The sequence below is a fragment of the Gopherus evgoodei genome, chromosome 3 (genome assembly GCF_007399415.2).
Source record: "Gopherus evgoodei ecotype Sinaloan lineage chromosome 3, rGopEvg1_v1.p, whole genome shotgun sequence".
NCBI lineage: Eukaryota > Metazoa > Chordata > Testudines > Testudinidae > Gopherus > Gopherus evgoodei.
In genome coordinates this window covers 7,346,152-7,368,404 of record NC_044324.1, presented here as the reverse complement: position 1 = coordinate 7,368,404, position 22,253 = coordinate 7,346,152, and the positions used below count along the sequence as shown (strand labels likewise).

General features: G+C 51.7%; 1 protein-coding gene across 1 annotated transcript; it reads left to right on the top strand.

Moving 5' to 3' along the window:
- Positions 1-271: 271 nt before the first annotated feature.
- ACVRL1 (activin A receptor like type 1) lies at positions 272-20,973 on the top strand. Its single transcript, XM_030554890.1, has 10 exons — positions 272-684; positions 9,122-9,193; positions 10,813-11,043; positions 11,679-11,893; positions 13,554-13,653; positions 14,584-14,730; positions 14,821-15,096; positions 15,681-15,878; positions 19,236-19,366; positions 20,815-20,973. Exons 1-10 carry the CDS (start codon positions 609-611, stop codon positions 20,947-20,949), a joined length of 1,581 nt encoding a protein of 526 aa, XP_030410750.1. The 5' UTR covers positions 272-608; the 3' UTR covers positions 20,950-20,973.
- Positions 20,974-22,253: the final 1,280 nt, after the last annotated feature.

Here is a 22,253-nt window from a genome sequence, read left to right as displayed (position 1 = left end):
GGAACTGCCTGGGGTGAGCTGGAAAAGTGTCCGTCGAAGGCTGGGATCCAGACCCTGCAACCCAAGGAGAATCGCCTCTGGCCCTGGGAAAGGGTGACCGCAGCCCTGCTAGCAGCAGACAGCGAGCCGGATACAGGACGCTCAGACCTGGGTCAGGCAGGGTTCCGTTCTGCCTCCAGAGGCTCTGCAGAACCCGCCCGCCCACAAGCAGCCTCTCCTCTGGGCTAGTGCTGTCAATGAGAGGGAAAGAGCCGTAGGTGAGTTGAAATGAACTGCTCCCTCTGTGGGTGTTGGGATGTTGCTTAGGCTGCTGCTCAAAGCAGAAAGCGAGCTACCAACGATCTCATCATGGGCCCACTCCTCAGCTAGAGGCCTAGCGCTGAGTTCCCTGGAGCTCGCACATATTTGTAACTCCTCACCCCTCTGGTCTGTTCCTGATTTGCCCCCTCTGTGACACATTGGAGCAGACAGTTCTCTGGATCCCCCTTTCCCTCCCCTCTAAGACTCTGATCCCCCTTTGTGCACTACGTGCTGCTGAGAACCACTCCATTGCTTGAATGTAAGTCTGGAGTAACCGCACTGGAGCCAGCAGAATTTGCTCCTGATGTATGCTTGTGCAACTGAGCCTAGAATCTGGGTTTACCTCAATGACACTTACTGAGATGACTCTGGATTTGCACAAGGGTAAGTGAAGTCAGAATCTGGCCCTGTGTCCCCTTTCAGAAGATGAAACAAAATGTAAACTATAATTATATGAAATGCAATGGAGCTAGTGCTGGAGGATTGGAGAGTAGCAAATGTTTTGCAGATATTTCTAAAAAGTGCTGGTTGAAATGATGGAATTACAAAGCACTTAGAAATGAATGATATGATAAGGTCAAAGCAACACAGCTTCTGAAAAGGAAAACCGCATTCACCAATCTATTCAAATTCTCTACCATTTTCTGCAAAAGAGTAGATAAAGGAGAACAAGTTGACACAATTCATTTCCATTTTCAAAAAGGCCTTTTACAAAGTTCCTCGTAAGAGGTTGCTGAAGGAGCTTGCTAGTCCAGAGATCAGCAGCAAAGGGCTATCTTGGGTCAGAAACTAGGTAAGAGATGGAAAATGGATTGTGAAGAGATGGTCAATTTCATCACCACCAAAAGTTAACAGCAGGAGCTGTGCTAGGGCTGATATTAATTCATGATCTGGAAAAGAAGAGCAGGGAGGAAGCAGAATTTGCAGATAACACAAAATGATTTAGGTTAACCAAGACTGTGGAACGACAGAGGCACCTAACCAAGTTAAGGGCAATATGGTGGCAAATGAAATTCAGCTTGGGATGGAACACCGTGAACTGCTCCCACACTGGACAGAATCACTAAACTGCTCAGGAGAAGCTTGGCCTTAGCTCAATGAGCAGCGCCAGCGGAGAAAGCAAATCAATGTTGGGGTGCGGAAGGAACGGGTGGGGACTATTCTGTTGCTATCCTGTAGCTCAGTAGGATACTCGGGACTGGAATGGGGTGTTCAGTTCTCACACACACACACATACACACGAGAGGGTCAGAGATGCTTTGCAGGATTTGTTTGTTACTGTTTCTAAAAAGCTTCCAGGCTAGAAATAAAAAAAACCCTTGCTGTTCTCGGCACAAACAAATAGAAAATCAGCCTTGCCCTCCTGTTTCTCTAACACACAGAATTTGAGAAAAAATAAGCACGTGGGTGGGGAGGGGGTGTCTGGGCTGATTTTTTGTTTAAATAACAAAACCTGTTTCTCTGATTTTTAATGTAGCAACTGCCTTGAGCGCAGGGCAGCACAAAGCCTGTGCTGTGCAATATGGCTGCTTGAGGTATCTACTGGCTCTGGGCATGCTGCGCCAGGCATGCCAATGTTCCCGGGGCAACCTTTGGAAGACTCCGAGGCTCAATTTGGCTCCAAAATGGGCCTGAAGGAGACCCCTGAGCCAAGAGAATCTGATCTCTGGCTCCCAGATCTACATTTTCTCCAGCCCTAGGAATACAGCATGTTCCCTGGATCAGACCATTGGCCAGCTCCTGAAAGCTTCAGTGGCAGATGTCACTGCCGTATGCACCTGGCCAATTCTGTCCCGGTGGGCCGGGAGAGGAGGGGAATCTTCGTAGCTCTTCCAATTTAGGTTCAAAGCCCACTGAAGTAAACGGAAAAACTCTCATTGAGCTCAATGGGCTTTCGATCTAGCAATGCCCGGCCTGGTTTGTAGAGGAGTGAGCACCCCGGCTGCCTCTGACCTGAAGGGGAACTTCAGCATGTCTGACAACCAGCCTAGAACAGCAGTGTCCTGGAAACTGCCTCAATCTGCTGCCTCCCCGGGCAGGAATAACGCGTGCTCATGTGCTCTGGCGGGGAGGGGGGCGTCAGCACAGCTGCTGGTTCTCAGGGAACAAAAATAAGGAACCAGGTCATGAGATGCAGCCTGGCACTCAAAACCCAAAAATGGCTTTTCTGTGTGCGGGTCGCTGGGCAGGAGCCCTAGATCTCTCGCATGCGAGCGTGTGACTGTGCGAACCATGCTGATCGTTGCGTTGATGATTCTTTTTCCTTGTTTGGTTTCATGTCAGCTAGTTAAATTGTTCTCCAGTGTGAACCAAGCCACTTGAAGGGCCCAGGTGCCTAGGGCAGGGTGGTGGGAAGAGGAGAAGGGTTTAGGTCTCAATCTTCAAAGTATTCTCTGGGGTCTGATTCTGATTCAAAAGTATCCTCTGGGCACCTGCTGCTCCCAGTCACTTCATCTGGAATTATGGGTGCTCTGCACCTCGGAAAATCAGGCCCAAGATCACAGTCTCAAAAATTGAAGCTTTTAAACTCTGTGGCCCCCTTGGAAGACATTGGTCTTGCTCTGCGTCTGCACTGTGATCAAAAGCCTGCGGCACAGCTGGGACTGGCTGGGTCAGCTGACGTGGGGGTCCGGGCTATCAAACTGCAGTACAGCTTTGCAGGCTTCGGCTGGAGCACAGGCTCTGAGACCCTGCGAGGGTGGAGTGTCTACACAGCTATTTTTAGCCCTGCAGCCCAAGCCAGCTCAGCCAGGCTGGAGATTCAGCGCGGTGGGTTTTTATCCCAGTGTGGCAGTGCCCTCTGGGGACAATTCATGGCTTCCCTGGACAGTCTGTTACACAAGTGCAAGGGGCTGTCTCTGATCTTCGGAGACCTGCTTTGCACTGGCGTGACGGCTGCAGGAGGCGCCAGGCATGGCTGTCTCAAGCCCAGGGAGCTGGTTTGAATCCAGCCCAGCTCGATGTGAACCAAGCGTAGTTACTGCTTAGGTGGGGTTGTGCATCAGGAGTTTGGTGGGACTCGATCTAGTTCTTTCCGGACACGTGTCCACAGCTCAGAAACCACCATCATGAAAGGCGCTTGCTGGCAGCCCCGGCACGTGGACCAAGGCCTGAATGGGCCACAAAGGCTGAACCCTGGCATATTCAGATGGTCCTGCCAAGGCACCATTAGGGCTTATGGGTGGAGCAGGGGAGCCTACACACACGGACTGGTCACTGGTCCTGTGCAGAGAGGTCTCAGGGCTCTCTCTGGTGCCCTTCACAAGCACTAAACGCACTCCAGATTTGATAAAAACAGACTCTGTGCTGAGTAGAGGGCAGGATTGGCCTTACAGCTGCAGTGGGATCCTGGGCTGGCACGCTGCTTGTGAGAGAAGAGTGTGGCGCCAAGGGGGTCAAGGAGAGACAGAGACACATCTGCAAGCATTCAAAGCCCTGCTTCCTTGGATGCTCTGAGTCAAAGTGGCCCGTGGGGAACTGCAGCTCCGAGTGCACTTCCATTTTCAAAGAAATTGATACTTTGCGATCTCCACCCACATTCTTAATAGAAGCATCTTTGATAGGTCATTATATTGGCCAGCTTTCTTATGTGGTTATATAGGACACCGTAGCATAACATCTTCAATGCTTGGCATGCTCTTGCTTTATAAATCATATCAATAGCACATGCGAGGAAGGGGTGGAATTAAAGTTACTTTAACTCTGATTATCCTCACACAGGTTCTCGACTGGTGTAAACTGATATAGTTCTGTTTATTTCACTGGAGCTATTCCGATTTACAGAAGCTGAGAATCTGGTCCCTCTCTTTATTTATTTGTGGTTCAAAGGGTCACAGACCAGATAAGGCTGCCTTGCCTCTTTTCCCCTGAGCAGTTTGTCAATATGTGGAGCCTTGCCTAGTGGTTTCCATTAGAGAGGAAATTGATGATACAAGTCAGGAATTTCTCTGGTCTAACCATGTTTATTTACAGTGAATGAACACAGGGTCCTATTTCCCAGAATACAGAAGGAAAAAAGAGCAGGATGTTTCCTTAGAATTTCCAAGCCAGCTTCTCCAGCCAGTCCTGTGCCCCAAGGAGTTCTGTCTCTCTTCTCCTCTGGGCTAGTCTCACGACTGTTTTTCTTGCTGTCTGCTGGTTTTCTGGGCTCTCTGCTTCTCTCACATGTCAAAAAATCCTTCAGGCCAGGAGTTCTCAAACTGGGGATCAGGACCCCTCGGGGTCATGAACTGTCAACCTCCAGCCCAACCCCCGCTTGCCACCAGCATTTATAAGGGTGTTAAATATATTTAAAAGTGTGTTTAATTTATTGTGGGGGGGTCACACTCAGATGCTTGTGATGTGAAAGGGGTCACCAGTAAAAAAGTTTGAGACCCACTGCATTAGCCCCTACATTTCTGCAATCTGTCATAGAGAAACCCCACTTATTCTCCCTGGGGTCCTTCTTGATTAGGTCTTGCCATACAGCCTAGTGACTTGGGCGGTGGCTTCTATTATGTCCAGTTATCATTATTTAAAAAGGGGCTTCACTTCTTCTATTTGGCATGAATGAAAGGTGGTCAGCACACCCTTCCGTTTTAACCAGGTCTATGATCAGTGGTTGCCATCAACCCTTCCAGTAGAACCATGTTTAAAAATTCTTCTTCCCTGTGTTACTAACTCTCAAGGCTATTAAAACTGAAAGGACTTGAAACTTCCAGCTGATTTTCCACCACTGACACTGCCGTCTGTTGGACCCATTTGTGCGTCAGTTGGCTTGGGATGGGGATAGTGCTCCAGGCACTTCCATTTGGTTCCCCACACTTGCAGGACATGCTGCGTGGTGAAATTAGAGCATTTTGGTTCATTGGGTTTTTTGTGCTCGGATCCAGGGGGTTGATTCTAGAAACAATCCCAAGAGGAAGTTCCACTCGGCTCTAAGATTCGGGTCTTGCCACTTTTTTCACCAGTCTTGTAATATTTAGGGTTAAATCCTGGCTCCATTGAACACAATGGCAAAAATCCTAGTGACTTTAGTGGGGACCAGGATTTCCCTTTGAGTCCCTGCTCTGAAAGGAGACTCAGGATGGCAGGGTCTCAACTCTCCAGTAAAATGAAAAAAGTAAGATTCTAGCCCTCGTGATTGCAGAGAAAAGCCTGGAAATGGGTCTCAAGTGCCCCTCAAGGGCTCACAAACCAAACGGTAACAAGCCTCAGCTAGAGTAGCTTTGAAAATCATACAATTCATAAGCCAATCTCATCATACTTTGGGGCCTGACTCCTGATTCTGGAACCATTGGGGTCAGTGACACGGACGACTACAGCCAGGTTACCTGTCCCGAGTCCTGCACTTGATTCTGAGTCGAGGGCCATAGTTGGTACCAGTTGGCACAGAGATGCTGAGGCCATGATGTGGAGACCTAATGAGGTGAGAGAGCTACAGAGAACATGTGAATGGTGAGTCACTGGTGTAGAGGGTACAGGAAATTAAATCTCAGTTTCTGGAACAGAAGCTTCCTTCTAGAAGCAGCTGCTTGGAAAGCAGCAGAATAAAGTGAGTTTTCAGCAGTTCTCAGGACCCTCCCCCCTCCCACCGTGTTTCTGTTACTGATGAGAACCAGAGAGCTCAGGCTGGGGTCACGGGGCTACTTGTGACAGAGATGCTTTGGGTCTCTGGAGCAATGTTACAACATCCAAGTTGTGGGGCTTAAAGAGCCATCTGTGTTAGCGTGTGAGGGAGAGAGGGAAATAGGACAAAGGGGAGGATAGCGATGGGGGAAGGGATCAGAGCACACAGGAGAGGCGAGAAGGGAGGAAGAAAGAGAGTAGGGGCGAGAAGGAAGGAAGGAAGGAGATCAATAGCGTATGGCTCATCCACATCTGCCAATAGCAAACGTCTCCACCAGCTGGAGGTGGGACTCTAGATACGGAGGGCTCTAAGTTCTACTGAGAATTCTTTAACGGGGTCTGGCTCTGGCCACATGCCCAGGGTCTAACTGATCGCTGGGTTGGGAGGGAATTTCCCCCAGGTCAGAGTGGCAGAGACCCTGGGGCTTTTATACCTTCCGCTGCAGCACGGGGCACTTGAACTAGAGTAAGTGGTGTACTCGCTGTAACTTGCAGTCTTTCAGTCATGATTTCAGGACTGGCTAACACAGCCAGAGGTTGCAGGAGTGAGTGGGCAAGATTCTGTAGCCTGCGATGTGCAGGAGGTCAGACTAGATGATCACGATGGTCCCTTCTGGCCTTCGAGTCTATGAGATCAGGAAGACGGAAAGAAAGGAAATGGATCATGGGAGCTAAACAGAACTGGGCCCAGCTCTTTGGAGGTGCCACTGGGCCCAAAACCCATTTTCCGGGAGCTTCCTTTGTCTCCAGGCTCTGGATGGGACCTAGATTGCCAGGACAGCAGCCATCCAAACTTGGGCACCATGGAGGTTGCAATTCCTATTCCAGGATCCTGCCTGCAGCCGGGGGGACCCAGTCTGTGAGATGAAAGGTCAGGTGCCACCCTGGAGTGAGCTAGTGCTTTGATTTAACCAGGAGTGTGTTTTGCTTACACAAGGGCTGGATCCATGCCCTGGTGTCTGCACTGGCTGTGGGGCAAGTGAGATTGGGGTGCAGCCCATGTGACTGTCCCTGGTTCAGGGCGCAGCTGCTGGGGATCACCTATCCCTCCCCCCAGGAACATTGCCCTGTCTGTGCCAGTGTTTGGGGGACGGGCATCAGAGAACCCCATTTTCCAGCATGGGTTCAGCCTGCAGATGCATCCAGCCGCTTTGCTCACCCTTGCTCACCACAAAAGCTGCAGATTCCCTGGCCAGAGGCAGCTCCCACTTCCAGCCCCAAATCCCACTGGAGCTGAGTCTCTGTTTCCCCTCTGGGAGAACAACAAAGCGAGTTATTTCGGGGAGGAAAGGTCCCTGCGAGGCTGCCCTATGGCTGGAGCCAGGGAGCTGCTGTCTGGGCCAGAGATCTGTTTGTGCGGCTGGGAGCTGTGTGTGTTTGCGTGACTCCCCTTTCCCATCAAGGCCAGAATCTAAACAATCTTGATTCCTGTTCTGGCTTCAGCAGCGGGCAATGGGCAGGGCTCCCTGAATTGCAGGAAACGGAGCCATCAGCCTGTTTACGTAGAAATCACAGACGGAGGTGGGTGGAGAACCCTGGGCTCCCAGGACCCAGGGGCTCGTCCATTTAGAAAGGGATCCAGAAGCGAAGGAGACGGCTGCACAGCGGGGAGGGAGGCTTGGGGACAGTGGTGAGGTCAAGTCTTCATCATGTTTAGTTTGGCAAGAATTCCCTTTTTACAAGGAAGAATTTAAAAAACAAAAAAACCTCCCTCTCCATAGAAGCAGCTGGGAAACTTTTGGCAGCCTGCTAGGAGTGTATTTGTATCGCTGATAAGCCTGATACCAAAGCCCACTGGAGGACCCAGTCCGCGACTCTCTGCAATGCACCGCTGGCCTGAAGGATACTTCGGAGCAGGCCCACGGAGCTGTATGTCCCACCAAATCAATTCCCTACCATTGCCATGAGCCCCCATATTTCTCTGCCTGTGGTCTCCTTTAATCTAGTACGGATTACTGGCCTCAGGACCGAGGTAACTGGGCGGGGTTTCGTGGCCGGATATGCAGGAGGTCAGCCTAGGTGGTCTGGGGGTCCCTTCTGGCCTTAGAAGCTTGGACTTCGATGCATAGAAGAGAGGTGTGGTGAAGGGGAAGGTGAGCCCATCTTCATCAGGCCCTTCTGAGTCATTGCTCTTTGATCCTGCACGATCTATTGCTTAGACCTAGTTAAATCCCGCTAGCGGCACTGCCCTGCTTTGGCCCTGCTGCATCCCATTACATCTGTTACTCCCTGACTGCCCTTTGAACTTCCTAGGTCCCCCGTTAGTTCCTGCCGCCTACTCTGTCCCTGCTGTGTTAGTGATCAGATCGTGTGGAACTCGCTGGCTCCCTGTTTTCAAACTGGAGCTTGGCTGGTGCAAGCTGGGTGCTGTTCTCCACGCCAGAGATGGCTGCATTTCAGTGGTGGTGAGGCTGCGCAGCCTGTAAATTGCTTTGACGTAGATTTTCCTGGGATGTAAGGAAGTACAGCAACACAAATTGCTACAATGAAAAGAGGCTGATGTGTCTATTGCTCTTCACGCGACAACAGAACATGAAGGCACCGCAGGGACACAGCTGGGTCACAAGTAAGGAACCATGCTTACTACCCACATGCCAGACCTAGCTACAACTACCCTGCTGCCCTGGCTGGTTTCTGGTGGCTTCTCCAGCCCCAAACACAGTTAGCGCCACTAGCAGGTTCACAAACATTTAAAGGTATACTACCCTGTTCCTGTCTGCATACAAATGGACTGTTGTCAATCATTGCAGAGTTTGCACTGTGTTTATTTACATGCATTACCAATGCAGACTGATCTTCTGGAGGCTGAGTTTAGCTGGAATGGGTTTTCATGCAGTTATGTGTCGTAAAGATATCCTGTAATCGCTCTCAGGAAGAGGTGGTAACTGTGATATCCTGGCCAAGTTCCACTCTGGATAATTCCGTCCTACCTACCTACATCCTGCCCCCCCACCCTGGCAATTTCAGTTGACTACAGAATCCTTTATTTCCTGTCCAAAGTCATTGTGTAGCTTTGCCAAGCGACTGTGAAGCAGCTGACCCATTCCAGCCCAGACGTGGCTGCATTTCAGGGATGCATGAAGTAACCCCCTATATATAATGAAGTTGCACAATAATAATATTATTTGCATTTGCAAAGAGCTTTCGGATCCTCCAGGTGAAAGAGGCTGCTGAATTGTGAGAGTGCGCTATTAATTAATTCTGTTTTCTCCAGAGAAAATGCTGCAAGGAGCCATTGGGAGCTTTCTCCTGGTTGTTCTGACTGTTCCAAGGAGCTTTCCAGCGGGTATGTAGCAGAATAGCCAGAGTGACTAAGAACAGTGCAGTGTTCCCACAGCACAGCTGTTTCTTTCTGTAGCATGCAGGAAGCTGAAATAAATGGTGGGAGAGTTGGAGATTTAGTTATATACTTGCCTCTCAAAATAAGTCACCATCCCAGGCAATTTATTTGTCCCCTGTGTGTCTGCCTGGAGAGGTCAGAAGAAGGAGCTGGGAGTCAGGATTCCATTCCAGCTGTACCCATGACTGGCCATGTGACCTTGGGGGAGCTGTTTCTCCTCATGTGTCATAGAATTGCAGGGTCAAAAGGGACCTCAGGAGATCATCTAGTCCAACCCCATGCTCAAAGCAGGACCAATCCCCAGACAGATTTTTGCCCCCCATCCCTTAATGGCCCCCTCAAGGATTGAGCTCACAATGCTGAGTTTAGCAGGCTGATGCTCAAACCACTGAGCTATCCCTCCAGCTGCTGGTCTCTGTCCCAGTGTTAGTTCACTATGGCTCATAATGTGCTTTGAGCTCATTGGAGACATGAAACCGAGAGATGGGATGCAGGGAGTATTCTTAAATACCTAGGGCTTTTCCCTGGGGTAGGATCCTCTTAGTCATGGAGGATGCTGTCTTGGGCTATTAACTGGACATCTCTCAGTGTCCTCCAGTTACCCCAGTCTGCTCATCTCCGTCACTGGTCAGCCCCAGCCCGGGGTTGTCTCTTCACCCTGCTCACAGCTACCCAGTGCTGAAGCAAGGAGGCACTATTTGAGGCCCCGCTGTTAGGGCCAGTGCCATGGGAGAGCTCTGTGCAGAGGGAGACAATGGTGAGTTTGCATTAGAGATGAGCCTAAGCTGTGAAACAGGCCAAATCCCAACCACAGTGTACCCAGGGCTCCGGGGCTTCAAATCAGAAACCTTGCTCGGGGTCAGAGCTCGCAGCTCCAGCCTGACTCTGATGGGCCAAACACCCTAAAAAGGTGAAGTTTGGGTTCAGGTCTCGACTTTGCCCCTGCTCTGGGGAATGCCTTGATGATGATGATTGGCCCCAGCCTAGGTTCTGGGTTCCAGGCATAACTTTAGGGCCCAGGTTTAGAGACAGGACCAAGACTAAATTCCAGATCTAAATGCCCCTGAGTGGCGCTCAGAGTCCAAATCCACATGTGAAATTGCAATGGGATGAACAAAAACAGCTGGATCAAAAAACACTGACCTTTCTGAAGTTAAAGCCCCAGAGACAAATATCCTGGTTTGAGCCCGTCCCCAAATTCTTTCTCATCTATCCATCACATTTCTCTAGCTATTTATTTAGCTGTTTATCTGCCAGTCTGAGCCTAGATTTTCAGAAGATCTCAGGGGCAGATTTTCTGGTGATCAGCACCTAGAAAATCTGGCCCGCATGGCCCAGCCTCGACTAGCTGACCCTCAGCTATGTGAGACTTGCTGTTACAAGAAGCTGGTTTGTGTCCCTCAGTATTTATTAATGACCTGTCTCCCAGCCCAGTCAGAGTCCTCCCATGGCATTCGGGGAGTGCCGGATGTAACACACGCCAGCTGGAATGTGGGGAGAGTCCTGTGTGCCCAGCCTGGCTCGGCTCCATCCATGAACAGTGCTATCTTGTTTGTGTCCTGCAGAGAACCTGAGGTGCGCCTGTGATGCACAGATGCAGCCCTGTCACAATGCCACCTGCCTGGGGAAGGTGTGTTTTGTGAGCAAAACCCTGGAGAACGGGAAGGCCATCCAGGCCAAGGGCTGCCTGAGTAACCATATCCTGGAGCACTGCCAGATTCCGGCCATGGAAGAATATGCCATGAACTGCTGCAGCTCCAACATGTGTAATGAGAACATCAGTGTCCTCCTGAAGGGTACGGCCCAGACGTGTCGTCAGTCCCTGGTGTGGCTGGGTGGAGGGGGCTCCCCTGTCTGGTAGTTTGTCCCAGGCTCCCACTCCCTGCCTTAGGGAACCCTCCGACAGCCTTTGGGGAGACAGGAATTTCCCCAGAAATCACTCTGAGGCTGCCCTGGTTCCCCTCTGCCCTTGTCCCCTCAGCTCAGGTGCCTCCCAGCCCCGAGCTCAGGCCCTGGGCTGCTGCATCCATGGTCACTGGATCTCAGCAGACTCTGTCCCCCTCTTTCAGTGGGAGGACAGCTGTCAGCAGGAACTGGGGTGACATTTGCTGTCAGCTCTCCAGCTCTCTGCTTGCTGCCCCTGAATTGCTCAGGGCTGCTGGGGAGTTGGGCTGGCCCTTTCACACCCACGGAGAGGGTGGCTCCTAGCAGCCCCGAGGCTGCTCTAACTTATACCAGGGCCCTGCATGGCTCTAGAATATGAGAAAGAGAAAGGTGGCCTGAAGCCCCCTCCCTGTCCCAGCACAGGAGCACAGAAACCAAGCTGCAGACCCCACAGTCTATTCCATCCAGACCGGACCCCTGCTCTGACTCCATGCATACTGCATTTGCCCCTGGACTCCACCACAGCTCATCCTTTTCTTTCCCTCAGGCCAGGAGCAGCCCGAAGAACCTGCCTCTCTGAAGAACCTTCTCCTGATGATCCTCGTGCCCCTGCTGGCCCTCCTCGTGCTCGTCATGCTCATCACACTCTCCTTCTGGAAGCTGGCTCAGCACCGCAGGAAGCGGCTTCTCATCAGACATGATGACTTGGGGGACACAGACTTCATGCTGAAAGCCTCCATGGTTGGAGACAGCACCTTAGAGGTGAGTGGGCCTTGAACAGCCTGCCCGCTACTGACCAGAAATGGCGATAGCCACAGGCTCCCACCCTGAAACCCCCCCCGGGTCTGAAGGCCCCAGAGTTCTGGAGAGGTTGGATCCAAACCTGAACTTTGTGGCCAGAGCCCACTGCTGTGTCACAGTCAAGGGGTCTCTTCCTAACTAAGCAGATATAACATTCAGGAGTGCAAGTAAAGTGGTACCCTCCAGTCTGCAGTACCAGCAAGAAATTTTTAGCAGTATGGGGTACTGGAAAGCCTTGGGCTAACCCGCTTCTCCGGGGGCAGGGGCTGCGCCCTGCTCTTTAAAGGAGCAGAACGCAGATAGGGAGAGCATTCATTCTTTGCAGCCAAACTAGTCTGATATGCATTTTGTTAACTGGAACTGGAGCAGCAAAACAAAGAAAACAAATGCCTCGTTTTCCAGCTTTGTGGGTGAGAGAACGATACGTGAAGATTATAATGCCAGACATTGATGGCCTTAAACCAGCTGCCTCAGGAATCTGCCGAGAACTTTGCTGAAAATATGTTCCTCATCTTAGCAAAGGAGCTAAGACTTTTCACACATCTACCACCTTTATTCGAATGAAGCTCCTTCTGATCTGACAGCTCGGGCATTGTCAGTTTCATCCAGAACAATTTACGAACTTGGTACCTTATCCTGTAAACCCTTAATCATTTGATCAATCCCACTGAGAACAATGGGACTATTTGCATGATTATGGACCACTTTTGTGGGCTGGTAAGAGTTTCAGGAGTCTGTTCTGTTCCTATAAAGGAAGTTGAATCCCCCATTGAAAAATGCAATGTTTGACAATGCCATAAAGCAGTTTAGGATACAGTTCTACTTAAAATTTGTTTTTAATATGTCATATATAGGCTGAAATGGCTCCTCACCCAACTCCCATAAAACTGACTGAATACTGCATATCTAGGGGGAAAGTGAATAGTTAACCATGTTGATGTTTGTATGTACAAAGGGGGGTTGTTGGAGGGGACGGGGAGAGCGTGCGGGTCCCAGGCTGGGGGCAGGGCAGGGAGGAGTCACATGGAGGGTCACGTGTCCCACTTGTCTCCCTCCCATGAGTGCAGAACTGGCAAGAAATGATTTCTGCTTGCATGCTGATAACATTGACTAGGAAAGGCATGTGGGTGGCATGGATTTTATGGTCTCCATAATTCTCTCTCCAGTTCACCTCTAGGTGCCACACAGCCATCTCTATTCCACAGGTCACTGGGACCCCTCCTTGCAGCTTTTACTCTGTCTCCACCCAGAACAATCTTCATGCCACAACTCCACCATCACGTGCCCCCTCTCCGCCTCCTCCTATGACACTGCCTCTCCATGCCCTTTGCCCCCCCAATCTACGGCGATGTACCAATCCCCACCCAAAATCCATGCATGAATTCACTCCATCTGCCCCCATCACTGTGCCCATGTGCCCCATCTCTAGCCCCAGATCACCACCAGGCAGTTTCACCACCCTTGTGCACCCCACCTACCTCCCAGCGCCCCGCTCCTGATTGCCATGGTAACCAAAGAGATGGGGATTTAATGTTGCTTGAAGGGTTAATGTGCCACAAGCCATTTGCAAGGTTACCTTGCTGCAAGCTCTGTCACTGACTTCCAGTGATCTGTCCCTCAGGACCTGCTGAACGAGGACTGCACAACGGGCAGTGGCTCCGGGCTGCCCTTTCTTGTTCAAAGAACTGTGGCTCGGCAGATCGCTCTGGTGGAATGCGTAGGTAAGAAAACTCAGCCACTGCATCTGCCTTTAAACATCTGCACGGGGTGAAGGAGGAGCCCCCTGGCTCAGCTATCAGCTCATTCCTTCAGCCAGTGAGCCAGGCATGTCCCACACTCCATCCTGGGAGCAGCTAGAGATGAGACCATGAATCCTGACCCTCGGGGGAAATTTTAGACTTTGGTTAAGGCCGTCTTTGTTACCCACCCACTAGCCCAGGGCCTTCTGGAGATGCTTAGTATAGGAGAGGGAAGGACGAGCAGGTCTTGGACTGGAGCTGGGCTCTTCCTAACCCTTAATCCCTGATATCCGATGGGCTGGGCTCTGGCCATGAGGCTTCTGGCTTAACTCTTCATGGTACAGACTAGGCCGGGCCCCAGGGGACCTGGCCTGACCCCTAGCCTGACAGACCGGGCCTGGCCCTGTGGGACCCGGCCTGACCCCTAGCCCGACAGACCGGGCCCGGCCCTGGGGGACCTGGCCTGACCCCTAGCTCGACAGACTGGGCCTGGCCCTGGGGGACCCAGCTTATCCCCATGACTTTATAGGCCAGGCCTGGGCATGAAGTGACCTGTCCTAGCCCCTAATTGGTCAGACTAGACCCTATTAAGCCAAAGAAAAGTCCTGGCAATTTGGTGGTGAATAGGTTTGTTTTCTGATGGCCTCAGGCTGCTGGGTTGCCCAGCAGCCATCAGAGGGTGCAGTGCAGTGGGTCAGCCATGGGACCAGGTTGCCTCTAGTCATTGATCCACAAAGAACATAAAACTTATCCTGAGGTGGCTGAGGTCGCTAAGCCTCTTGCTTAGGCAGCAGTGGCCTGGGCTTCTATCCTGACGTGGCCCAGTGGGGGCAGGGGTGCCCCATGTGAGCCCATCACCTGGGCTCGCTCAGCACCGGCAGGCAGCGTGACGCTGTGTCCATGTCATGGCAGGGAAAGGACGCTATGGGGAGGTCTGGCGCGGCGTGTGGAACGGGGAGAACGTGGCCGTGAAGATCTTCTCCTCCCGGGACGAGCAGTCGTGGTTCCGCGAGACGGAGATCTACAACACGGTGCTGCTCAGGCATGACAATATCCTGGGTGAGTAGCAGCCCACGAGGGTGTTTATGTGGTGCCCGGCCTGCTGGTGCACCCCTGTTCCATGGCCCCTTCTGCTTTGTCCCCCTCTAGGCTTCATCGCCTCTGACATGACATCAAGGAACTCTAGCACCCAGCTCTGGCTCATCACTCACTACCATGAGAACGGCTCGCTCTACGACTACCTGCAGAGGACGGTGCTGGACACCCAGGCCTGCCTGAGGCTGGCCTGCTCCATCATCTGCGGCCTGGTCCACCTGCACGTGGAGATCTTCGGGACCCAAGGGAAACCAGCCATCGCTCACCGGGACCTGAAGAGCAGGAACATCCTGGTGAAGAACAACATGCAGTGCTGCATCGCAGACCTGGGTGAGGAAGGTGGCTCGATGTACAGGGCCAGAGCCAGGGCTGTAACCCAGTTCTGTGTGTCATCTTGCTTGGGGAACAGAGGAACTGACCATATCAGACCTTTGTCCCCTCTACGCCTAACCACTGTCTGGATTCCCTTTCACCTGCATGCCTTGTGGTGAAAAGGCAGATGCATCTCCAGGGGGTGATAAAAACAAAGGCTGTTTCCTCTGCCAGTGGAAGGGATGGTCTGCTCATCAAAATCCCAGTGGGGTCAATTCCGGGGTATTTTTTCCTCCCCAGAACAAAATGGTAGTGTTTCAGGAGGTGTCAGTCCCCAGGTGTCAGTCCCCCCAATAAATAGCCCCCCACTTCGCAGCCCCACTGATCAGCAGAAGGGAGGTGAGTGGGATAAGCCAGGGAAGGAAAGAAAGAACAATCGCCATGGGAGACAGAGGCACACAGGCTGTTCTGATCCAAGGTGGACTTCCGTGGGCTGTAAGCAGAAAACTTCGCCAGGCCCAGATTTCCTCATAGAGAGAGGAGTGAAAACCCAGGCCCCCTGTGTCCTCCAGCTCAGCCTGCATGATGCTGCTTCCTTTCAGGACTGGCGGTCATGCATTCCCAGGGCAGCGACTACCTGGACATTGGGAACAACCCTCGGGTGGGCACCAAACGCTACATGGCCCCCGAGGTCCTGGACGAACACATCCGTACCGACTGCTTCGAATCCTATAAGCAGACAGATATCTGGGCATATGGTCTGGTGCTCTGGGAAATCACCAGGAAGACGGTTGTTAATGGTAAGGGGTAGTTGGGGGGCTTTGGGCAGTGAGACGCTGTGCTCCTGATTCTCTGTCCGCATGCACAGACACACAAATGTGGGTGTCATACAAGGACCCTTCTCTATAGATATGCACACATCTGTCTGTCCTTTTATAGTACCTGGAGACTGCTCTGGGGCCCCTGGTCTGTATATATGCACAGAATATCTTGATGTCTGCAGACACCTGAGAGGGTCCTATCTATTCTGCTAACCTTCTATATTCACTGTCTTATACCCAGACTGCGAACTCTTTGGGGCACAGACAACCTCCTTGTTCTGTTTGCACAGCACCCAGCACACTGGTCTCCTGGGCCAGGACTGGGGCTCCTTGTACAACCTCAATATAGATAATGCATCCTAACCTGGAGCTCTGACTGGACGAGCTGAAGCTGGGACTGCCTGTTTTAATAGGAAGTCAGCAGGATCAACGTCCTGAGTGTTGCAACAGAGGGCAGCTGGGTAAATGGGTCGGTTTAGGAGCATGGCCCAGCCTGTGGCCGCAGCCACAGCAGAGAGGCTGAAGGAGCGGAGTGAGAGCCGGAGAGGCTGGAGTGAGAGCCGCGTCCTCCTGTGAGTTAGCGAGGCTCCCAGTGCAGAAATCAATGCTGCTCTGGGCTGTTCCGGTGAAGGTTTTCGGCTGCTCTGAGTGTTTTTGCCTGAAGATTAGCTGTAAATTATAAACACTGTAATCTAGTGTCAGCGCCGGGCTCCCTGATTAAAGGGCCCATTAGACTCAATCAGCGCTTTGTTTGTTCAGCACTGATTAGAAAACAAGCAGCATCAGAGAACTGCTTGGAACCTGGCCACATCCAGGGGACTTCCAGCTCCTCCGGAGTATGGGCTGGTTAACCAGCGTGTTTCCCTCGGAGCCTGCCATGGCCAGGGGTTGGTCAGTGCGGGCCTTGGGCAGAAGCAGCTGCTGTGGGATGGGGATGGTGGGGAGGGCAATGAGGCTGAAGTGGAGCAATGACCCAAGAACAAATGGACCAGATGCAGACTCCTTCTCCGGGGCTTTGGGAGGTGGAATTCACCTCCCCTGCCCCATTCTCCCCCTGCAATAGAATGTGGGAGGAGGGCTTCGCTTTTGCAGCTAGGACGCCCACCAGGCACAGTCCTCTCACCCTCTGGCAGCTTGGGGCGCCGTGGATGGTGAGCCTGGCCCCAGATGTGGTGTCTTCAGTCCATGTCCCAGTGGCAATGGAATACCCCCCCACACACACACACTCATTGTGGCGGCCTCAGCAGACGGGCCCAGGCTGGAATGAGTGCCACAGAGCCCACCTTTCCCTCCAGGGCAGGGCTAAGGGACACAGGCAGGGGGGGAAGGTTGACCCAGGTGGACACACACAGAGGCCTGCAGTCTCCCGGGTGTCCAGCTGGCACCTTTCACCAGCAGGAAAGTTCATTAAATGGGGGAAGTTGGGGGCAAGGTGGCAGCTCCCCCAAGGCACAGTCTGGCCAGGCTAATCTCATTTACGGCTCCCAGGCGCTCCCAGATTAAACACTTCACTTAACTAACCCAACAGTGCCCTTGCCTTGGCTGCCCTTAACCTTTGTGGGGCCAAAGACCTCTCTCCCAGCACTCAGGGCCGGGGAAACTCCCCACTATTCACTGCATCCAGTGGGGCAGGGTGACGTGGGGGTTACACCCTCTGCCCCGAGGCTTCCGATCCCTTTTTGATGGAGGCTTGTGAGGTACCGGATAAGATGGGACCCTGGAAGGGCTTTGGCAGCCAAACAGGATTAAATCTCCTGCACAAAGACATATGGAGGCACTAAATATGAATTAGCCAGGGCCAGCTGCTGGCCAGTCTGTGATGAGCAGCTGCCTGGCCTCCAGTTCACCACGAGGTGGCAGTTGGCGCTGCATCTAAGACGGGTCGGTAACCTTTCAGAAGTGGTGTGCGGAGTCTTGATTTATTCATTCTAATGTAAGGTTTCGTGTGCCGGTTATACATTTTAACATTTTTAGAAAGTCTCTTTCTATAAGTCTATAATATAGAAAGAAACTATTGTTGTATGTAAAGTAAATAAGGTTTTTAAAATGTTTAAGAAGCTTCATTTAAAATTAAATTAAAATGCAGAGCCTCCCCAGACTGGTGGCCAGGACCTGGGCAGTGTGAGTGCCACTGAAAATCAGCTTGCGTGACGGCTTTGGCACGCATGCCATAGGTCGCCTACCCCTTGGCTAGTCTTACAAAATTCTGGCCCCATCTGATCAAAACCCAGACCCTGCACAGACTGAAGCCAAAGGAAACGTGTGCCCTGTGCCACAGCTGGGAGTGTGAGTGCCACTGAAAATCAACTTGCGTGCTGCCTTCCGCACACGTGCCATAGGTTGCCTACACCTGGTCTAAGACAAGGTTCCTAGATGATCTGAACTGGTCCCTGGTTTCTTGCAATTGCAACCAGTTCCAAAGGGAAACCCGGGGTTGGGGGGGTTCCCTCCCTATGAGCAGCCCTGAGGTGTTCACTACAGGCTTGGTGCATCTTCCCCTGAAGCACTGGGTAGCCAAGGAGGATTCCACCCAGGGTCTGATTTGGCAACGCAAACAGCACAGACTGAACCTGATATGAGCTACACCAGCGTGAATCTGGAGTGACGGGGTGTAGTTTGTGGGTCAGCTCCTACAATGTGCTAGCACTGTGCCCGGTGTGTGAGCAGGTTCGTGTCACACATCCTGGTGCGCTGCGTATCTGGTCACGCCTGCTCACGTTACATACCTCCATCACGTTTCATGCCATCCAGGATGTATAGCATGCTTGGTGTTAGTGTCCCATTGACTGGTTTTGCCCACCCATGTTCATACCATGGGGAGGGTCCGTAACACTCTGCAGCCACTGTCAGTACAGACAGCACGGGGAAAGGATCCCTGGGGTGAAATCCTGGCCCCACTGATATCAATGGCAAAACTTCCATTGGCATCAGTGTGAGCAGTTCACCCCTGTTCTTCCGCTCCTCCAGAGACACGGCTGTCTATACACTGTACAGCACCTAGCGCAGTCTTGACTGGGCCTCAGGCACTGCCGTAATACATGTGAGTCTGTTGTTTGAGACTGGAGCTACTAGGGGTTCTTCATGTCCCGAGTACAGTGCTAGGACAGGTTCATCTCCTTAGAAACAAGCACTCAGCAGGCCGGGTCCATCCAGCAGAGGGCAGTGGTGCAAACGTGCACTCGCACACGCACACGTGCCTGAGTGGTGCACACTCCTGCTGTTTGTCCTGTGGCTGCTGCTGAACTACAGTCATTGGTGCATAGTGCTGATTTTGTGCTGCATGCCCCCGTGACCACGCCAACTTTCCTCACATGCTGCCCTCTCTTCCCCTGGCAGGGATAGTGGAGGACTACAGGCCTCCTTTCTTTGACATGGTGCCAAGCGACCCCAGCTTCGAGGATATGAAGAAGGTGGTTTGCACTGACCAGCAGACGCCCAGTGTCCCTAACCGGCTGTACTCTGACTCGGTAAGTGCGGCAGAGGGCACAGATCCACTCCAGTGGAGTGACTCTTCTTTAACTCAACCACTGTATAAACCCATAAATCCATAAATAAGATCATAAGACTGTCCAGACTGGGTCAGACCAATGGTCCATCTAGCCCAGGATACTGTCTTCTGACGGTGCCCGGTGCGAGGTGCTTCAGAGGGAATGAACAGAACATGGCAATTATCAAGTGATCCATCCTCTGTCGTTCAGTCCCAGCTTCTGGCAGTCAGAGGTTTAGGGACACCCACATCATGTTGCTGTGTCCCTGCCCATCTTGGCTAATAATCCATGATGGACTTATCCTCTACGAACTGATCTAGTTCTTTTTTGAACCCAGTTATACTTTTGGCCTTCATCACATCCTCTGGCAGAGTTCCACAGGTTGACTGTGTGCTGCTTGAAGAAGTATTTCCTTGTGTTTGCTTTAAACCTGCTGCCTATTAATTTCATTGGGTAACTCCTGGGTCTAGTGTTATGTGAAGAAGTAAATAATCCTTCCCTAATCACTTTCTCCACACCAGTCATGGCTTTTTAGACCTTTATCATGCCCCCCCCACACACACTTAGTCGTCTCTTTTCTAAGCTGCACAGTCCCAGTGTTTTTAACCTCTCCTCATACGGAAGCTGTTCCATCCCCTAATTATTTTTGTTGCCCTTTCCATATTTTTTCTAATTTTAATATATCCTTTTTGAGATGAGGTGACAAGATCTCAGTATTCAAGGTGTGGGTATCCCATGGATTTGTACAGTGGATTTGTGATATTTTCTGTCTTATTATCTATCCCTTTCCTAATGGTTCCTAACATTCTGTTCACTTTTTTGGACTGTTGCTTCGCATTGAGTGGATGTTTTCAGAGAACTGCCCCCAGTGACTCCAAGATCTCTTTCTTGAGTGGTAACAGCTATTTTAGACCCCATCATCTTATATGTATAGTTGGGATTATGTTTTCCAGTGTGCATTACTTTGCATTTATCAACATTGAATTTCATCTGCCATTTTGTTGCCCAGTCACCCAGTTTTCTGAGATCCTTCTGTAACTTTTCCTGGTCAGCTTAGGACTTAACTATCTTGAGTAGTTTTGTATTCTCTGCAGACTTTGTCACCTCACTGTTTACCCCTTTTTCCAGATCATTTATGAATATGTTGAATATTATTGGTATCAGGACAGATCCTTGGGAACCCCACTATTTGCCTCTCTGCACTGTGAAAACTGTCTATTTATTCCTACCCTTTGTTTCCTATCTTTTAACCAGTTACTGATCCATGAGAGGACCTTCCCTCTTACCCCATGACAGCTTACTTTGCTTAAAAGCCTTTGATGAGGGACTTTGTCAAAGGTTTTCTGAAAGTCCAAGTACACTCTGTCCACTGGATCCCCTTGTCCATGTGTTTATTGGCCTTCTCTCTCTCTCTCGTCCCCACCCAGATTTTGTCCGCCCTGGCTAAGATCATGAAGGAATGCTGGTACCAGAGCCCCTCTGCTAGGCTCACAGCCCTGAGGATTAAAAAGACACTAAAGAAGCTGAGCAGCTCCCTAGAAAAACCCAAACAAGATGATTAACTGTGGGGAGCAGGCCTGAGAGTGCTGCCATCGGGTTTCTGACTCGCTCAGCCTCTGAAGCAGCAGAGAAGCCAAAGAGGTTCAAGGTCACCGAGTTTATGCTGCGCGCAGGGAGGGGGCCAGGCCTCTTTGCGCAACTCTGAAACAAACCGGTTTTTCCCTCGAAGTCCAGCCCCGTTGTGGAAGGAGGATTTTAATTGGCCCCCACTCCCCAGGGACCATTCCAACCTGCTGCAGAAAAGCCCCACTGAGCAGCTGCCAGTTGCCCCGGCATGTCTTTCGCAGCCGCTCGCCAGTGTCCTCGGAGTTGTTTTTTTGGAGGTTTTTTTTTTTTAATTAAAAAAAAATTCTCCCAGCCCATTTATAAAAATACCCGTTGGGTCCATGAGCTGACGCCAGCCTGTCTCGCGTGCCAGACGGGAACATGAGCAGCAGCCCGTGCCCCACCCTGCTCACAAGAGTGGGGCGTTGACTCTGGATGCCACATCAGGACCATGTAAAAAGCAAGAGTCTCAATTTAGCCTTTGGGATCCTTTTGCACACGGGTGAGTGTGCGTGCATGTGCACATGGGTGAGTGTGCGTGCACGCATGTCTGTCTGTGGGCACGTGTAAAATAACACAGTATGCACTCTGGAATCACCAGGAGGCGAGCAGCAGCGCAGTGCCTGGAACTGGGCTGTGATGAACGCTCTGTGCTCATTCAGGGGGTGCAACTGAAGCCACTGGGGGATGCACTAATTTAGCATCCTATTGAGAACTAAAGCTGCTCTCTACCCCAGTGGAGAGACCTCAGGGGACAGTCTGCCACCCTACCCTGGGGCTGAATCCCTGTGGGGCTGCAGGTGTCATTTCTCCTTCCTGTGGTGGAGTTCTGCCTTCACGCGCACCGGACTTTTACTGGTCGTCATTCAGAGCCAGGTGAGGCTCTGTGCAGGAGGTGGGCCCGGGGGCTTTCTGATTTACTTTCATTTGTTTACACCAGGCAGGAATTTGGTGCAAGCAGCCATTTGGGGTCTAGGGCTATCTTGACATTTCCTGGGTTGTCCTGATCTACCCTCTCCCGTCCCCAGAGGCAGGTGCAGAAGGGCAAGAAACACCCCCTCTTTCAGTGGGTCTCCTTCATTTCCCCAGTACGTCCACCCCCACCAGCTGGCAAGCCAGCCCTCGCCAGCTTAATCTCACTGCTACCCATGGCTGGAGAGGTGAGTTCCTGCCCCCTCCTCCCTCACTTACACAGCCCAGCCTGAAGGAATCTGGGCTCTGCTCAGACCTGAGCTTCCCCAGTCAATTTGGCACCAGCAGG

Coding starts and splice junctions, on each gene's coding strand:
- ACVRL1 (XM_030554890.1), top strand. CDS start 609: ATGCTTGTGCAACTGAGCCTAGAATCTGGGTTTACCTCAATGACACTT. Junction 685..9,121: donor GACTCTGGATTTGCACAAGG/GTAAGTGAAGTC, acceptor TGTTTTCTCCAG/AGAAAATGCTGCAAGGAGCC. Junction 13,654..14,583: donor CGCTCTGGTGGAATGCGTAG/GTAAGAAAACTC, acceptor ATGTCATGGCAG/GGAAAGGACGCTATGGGGAG.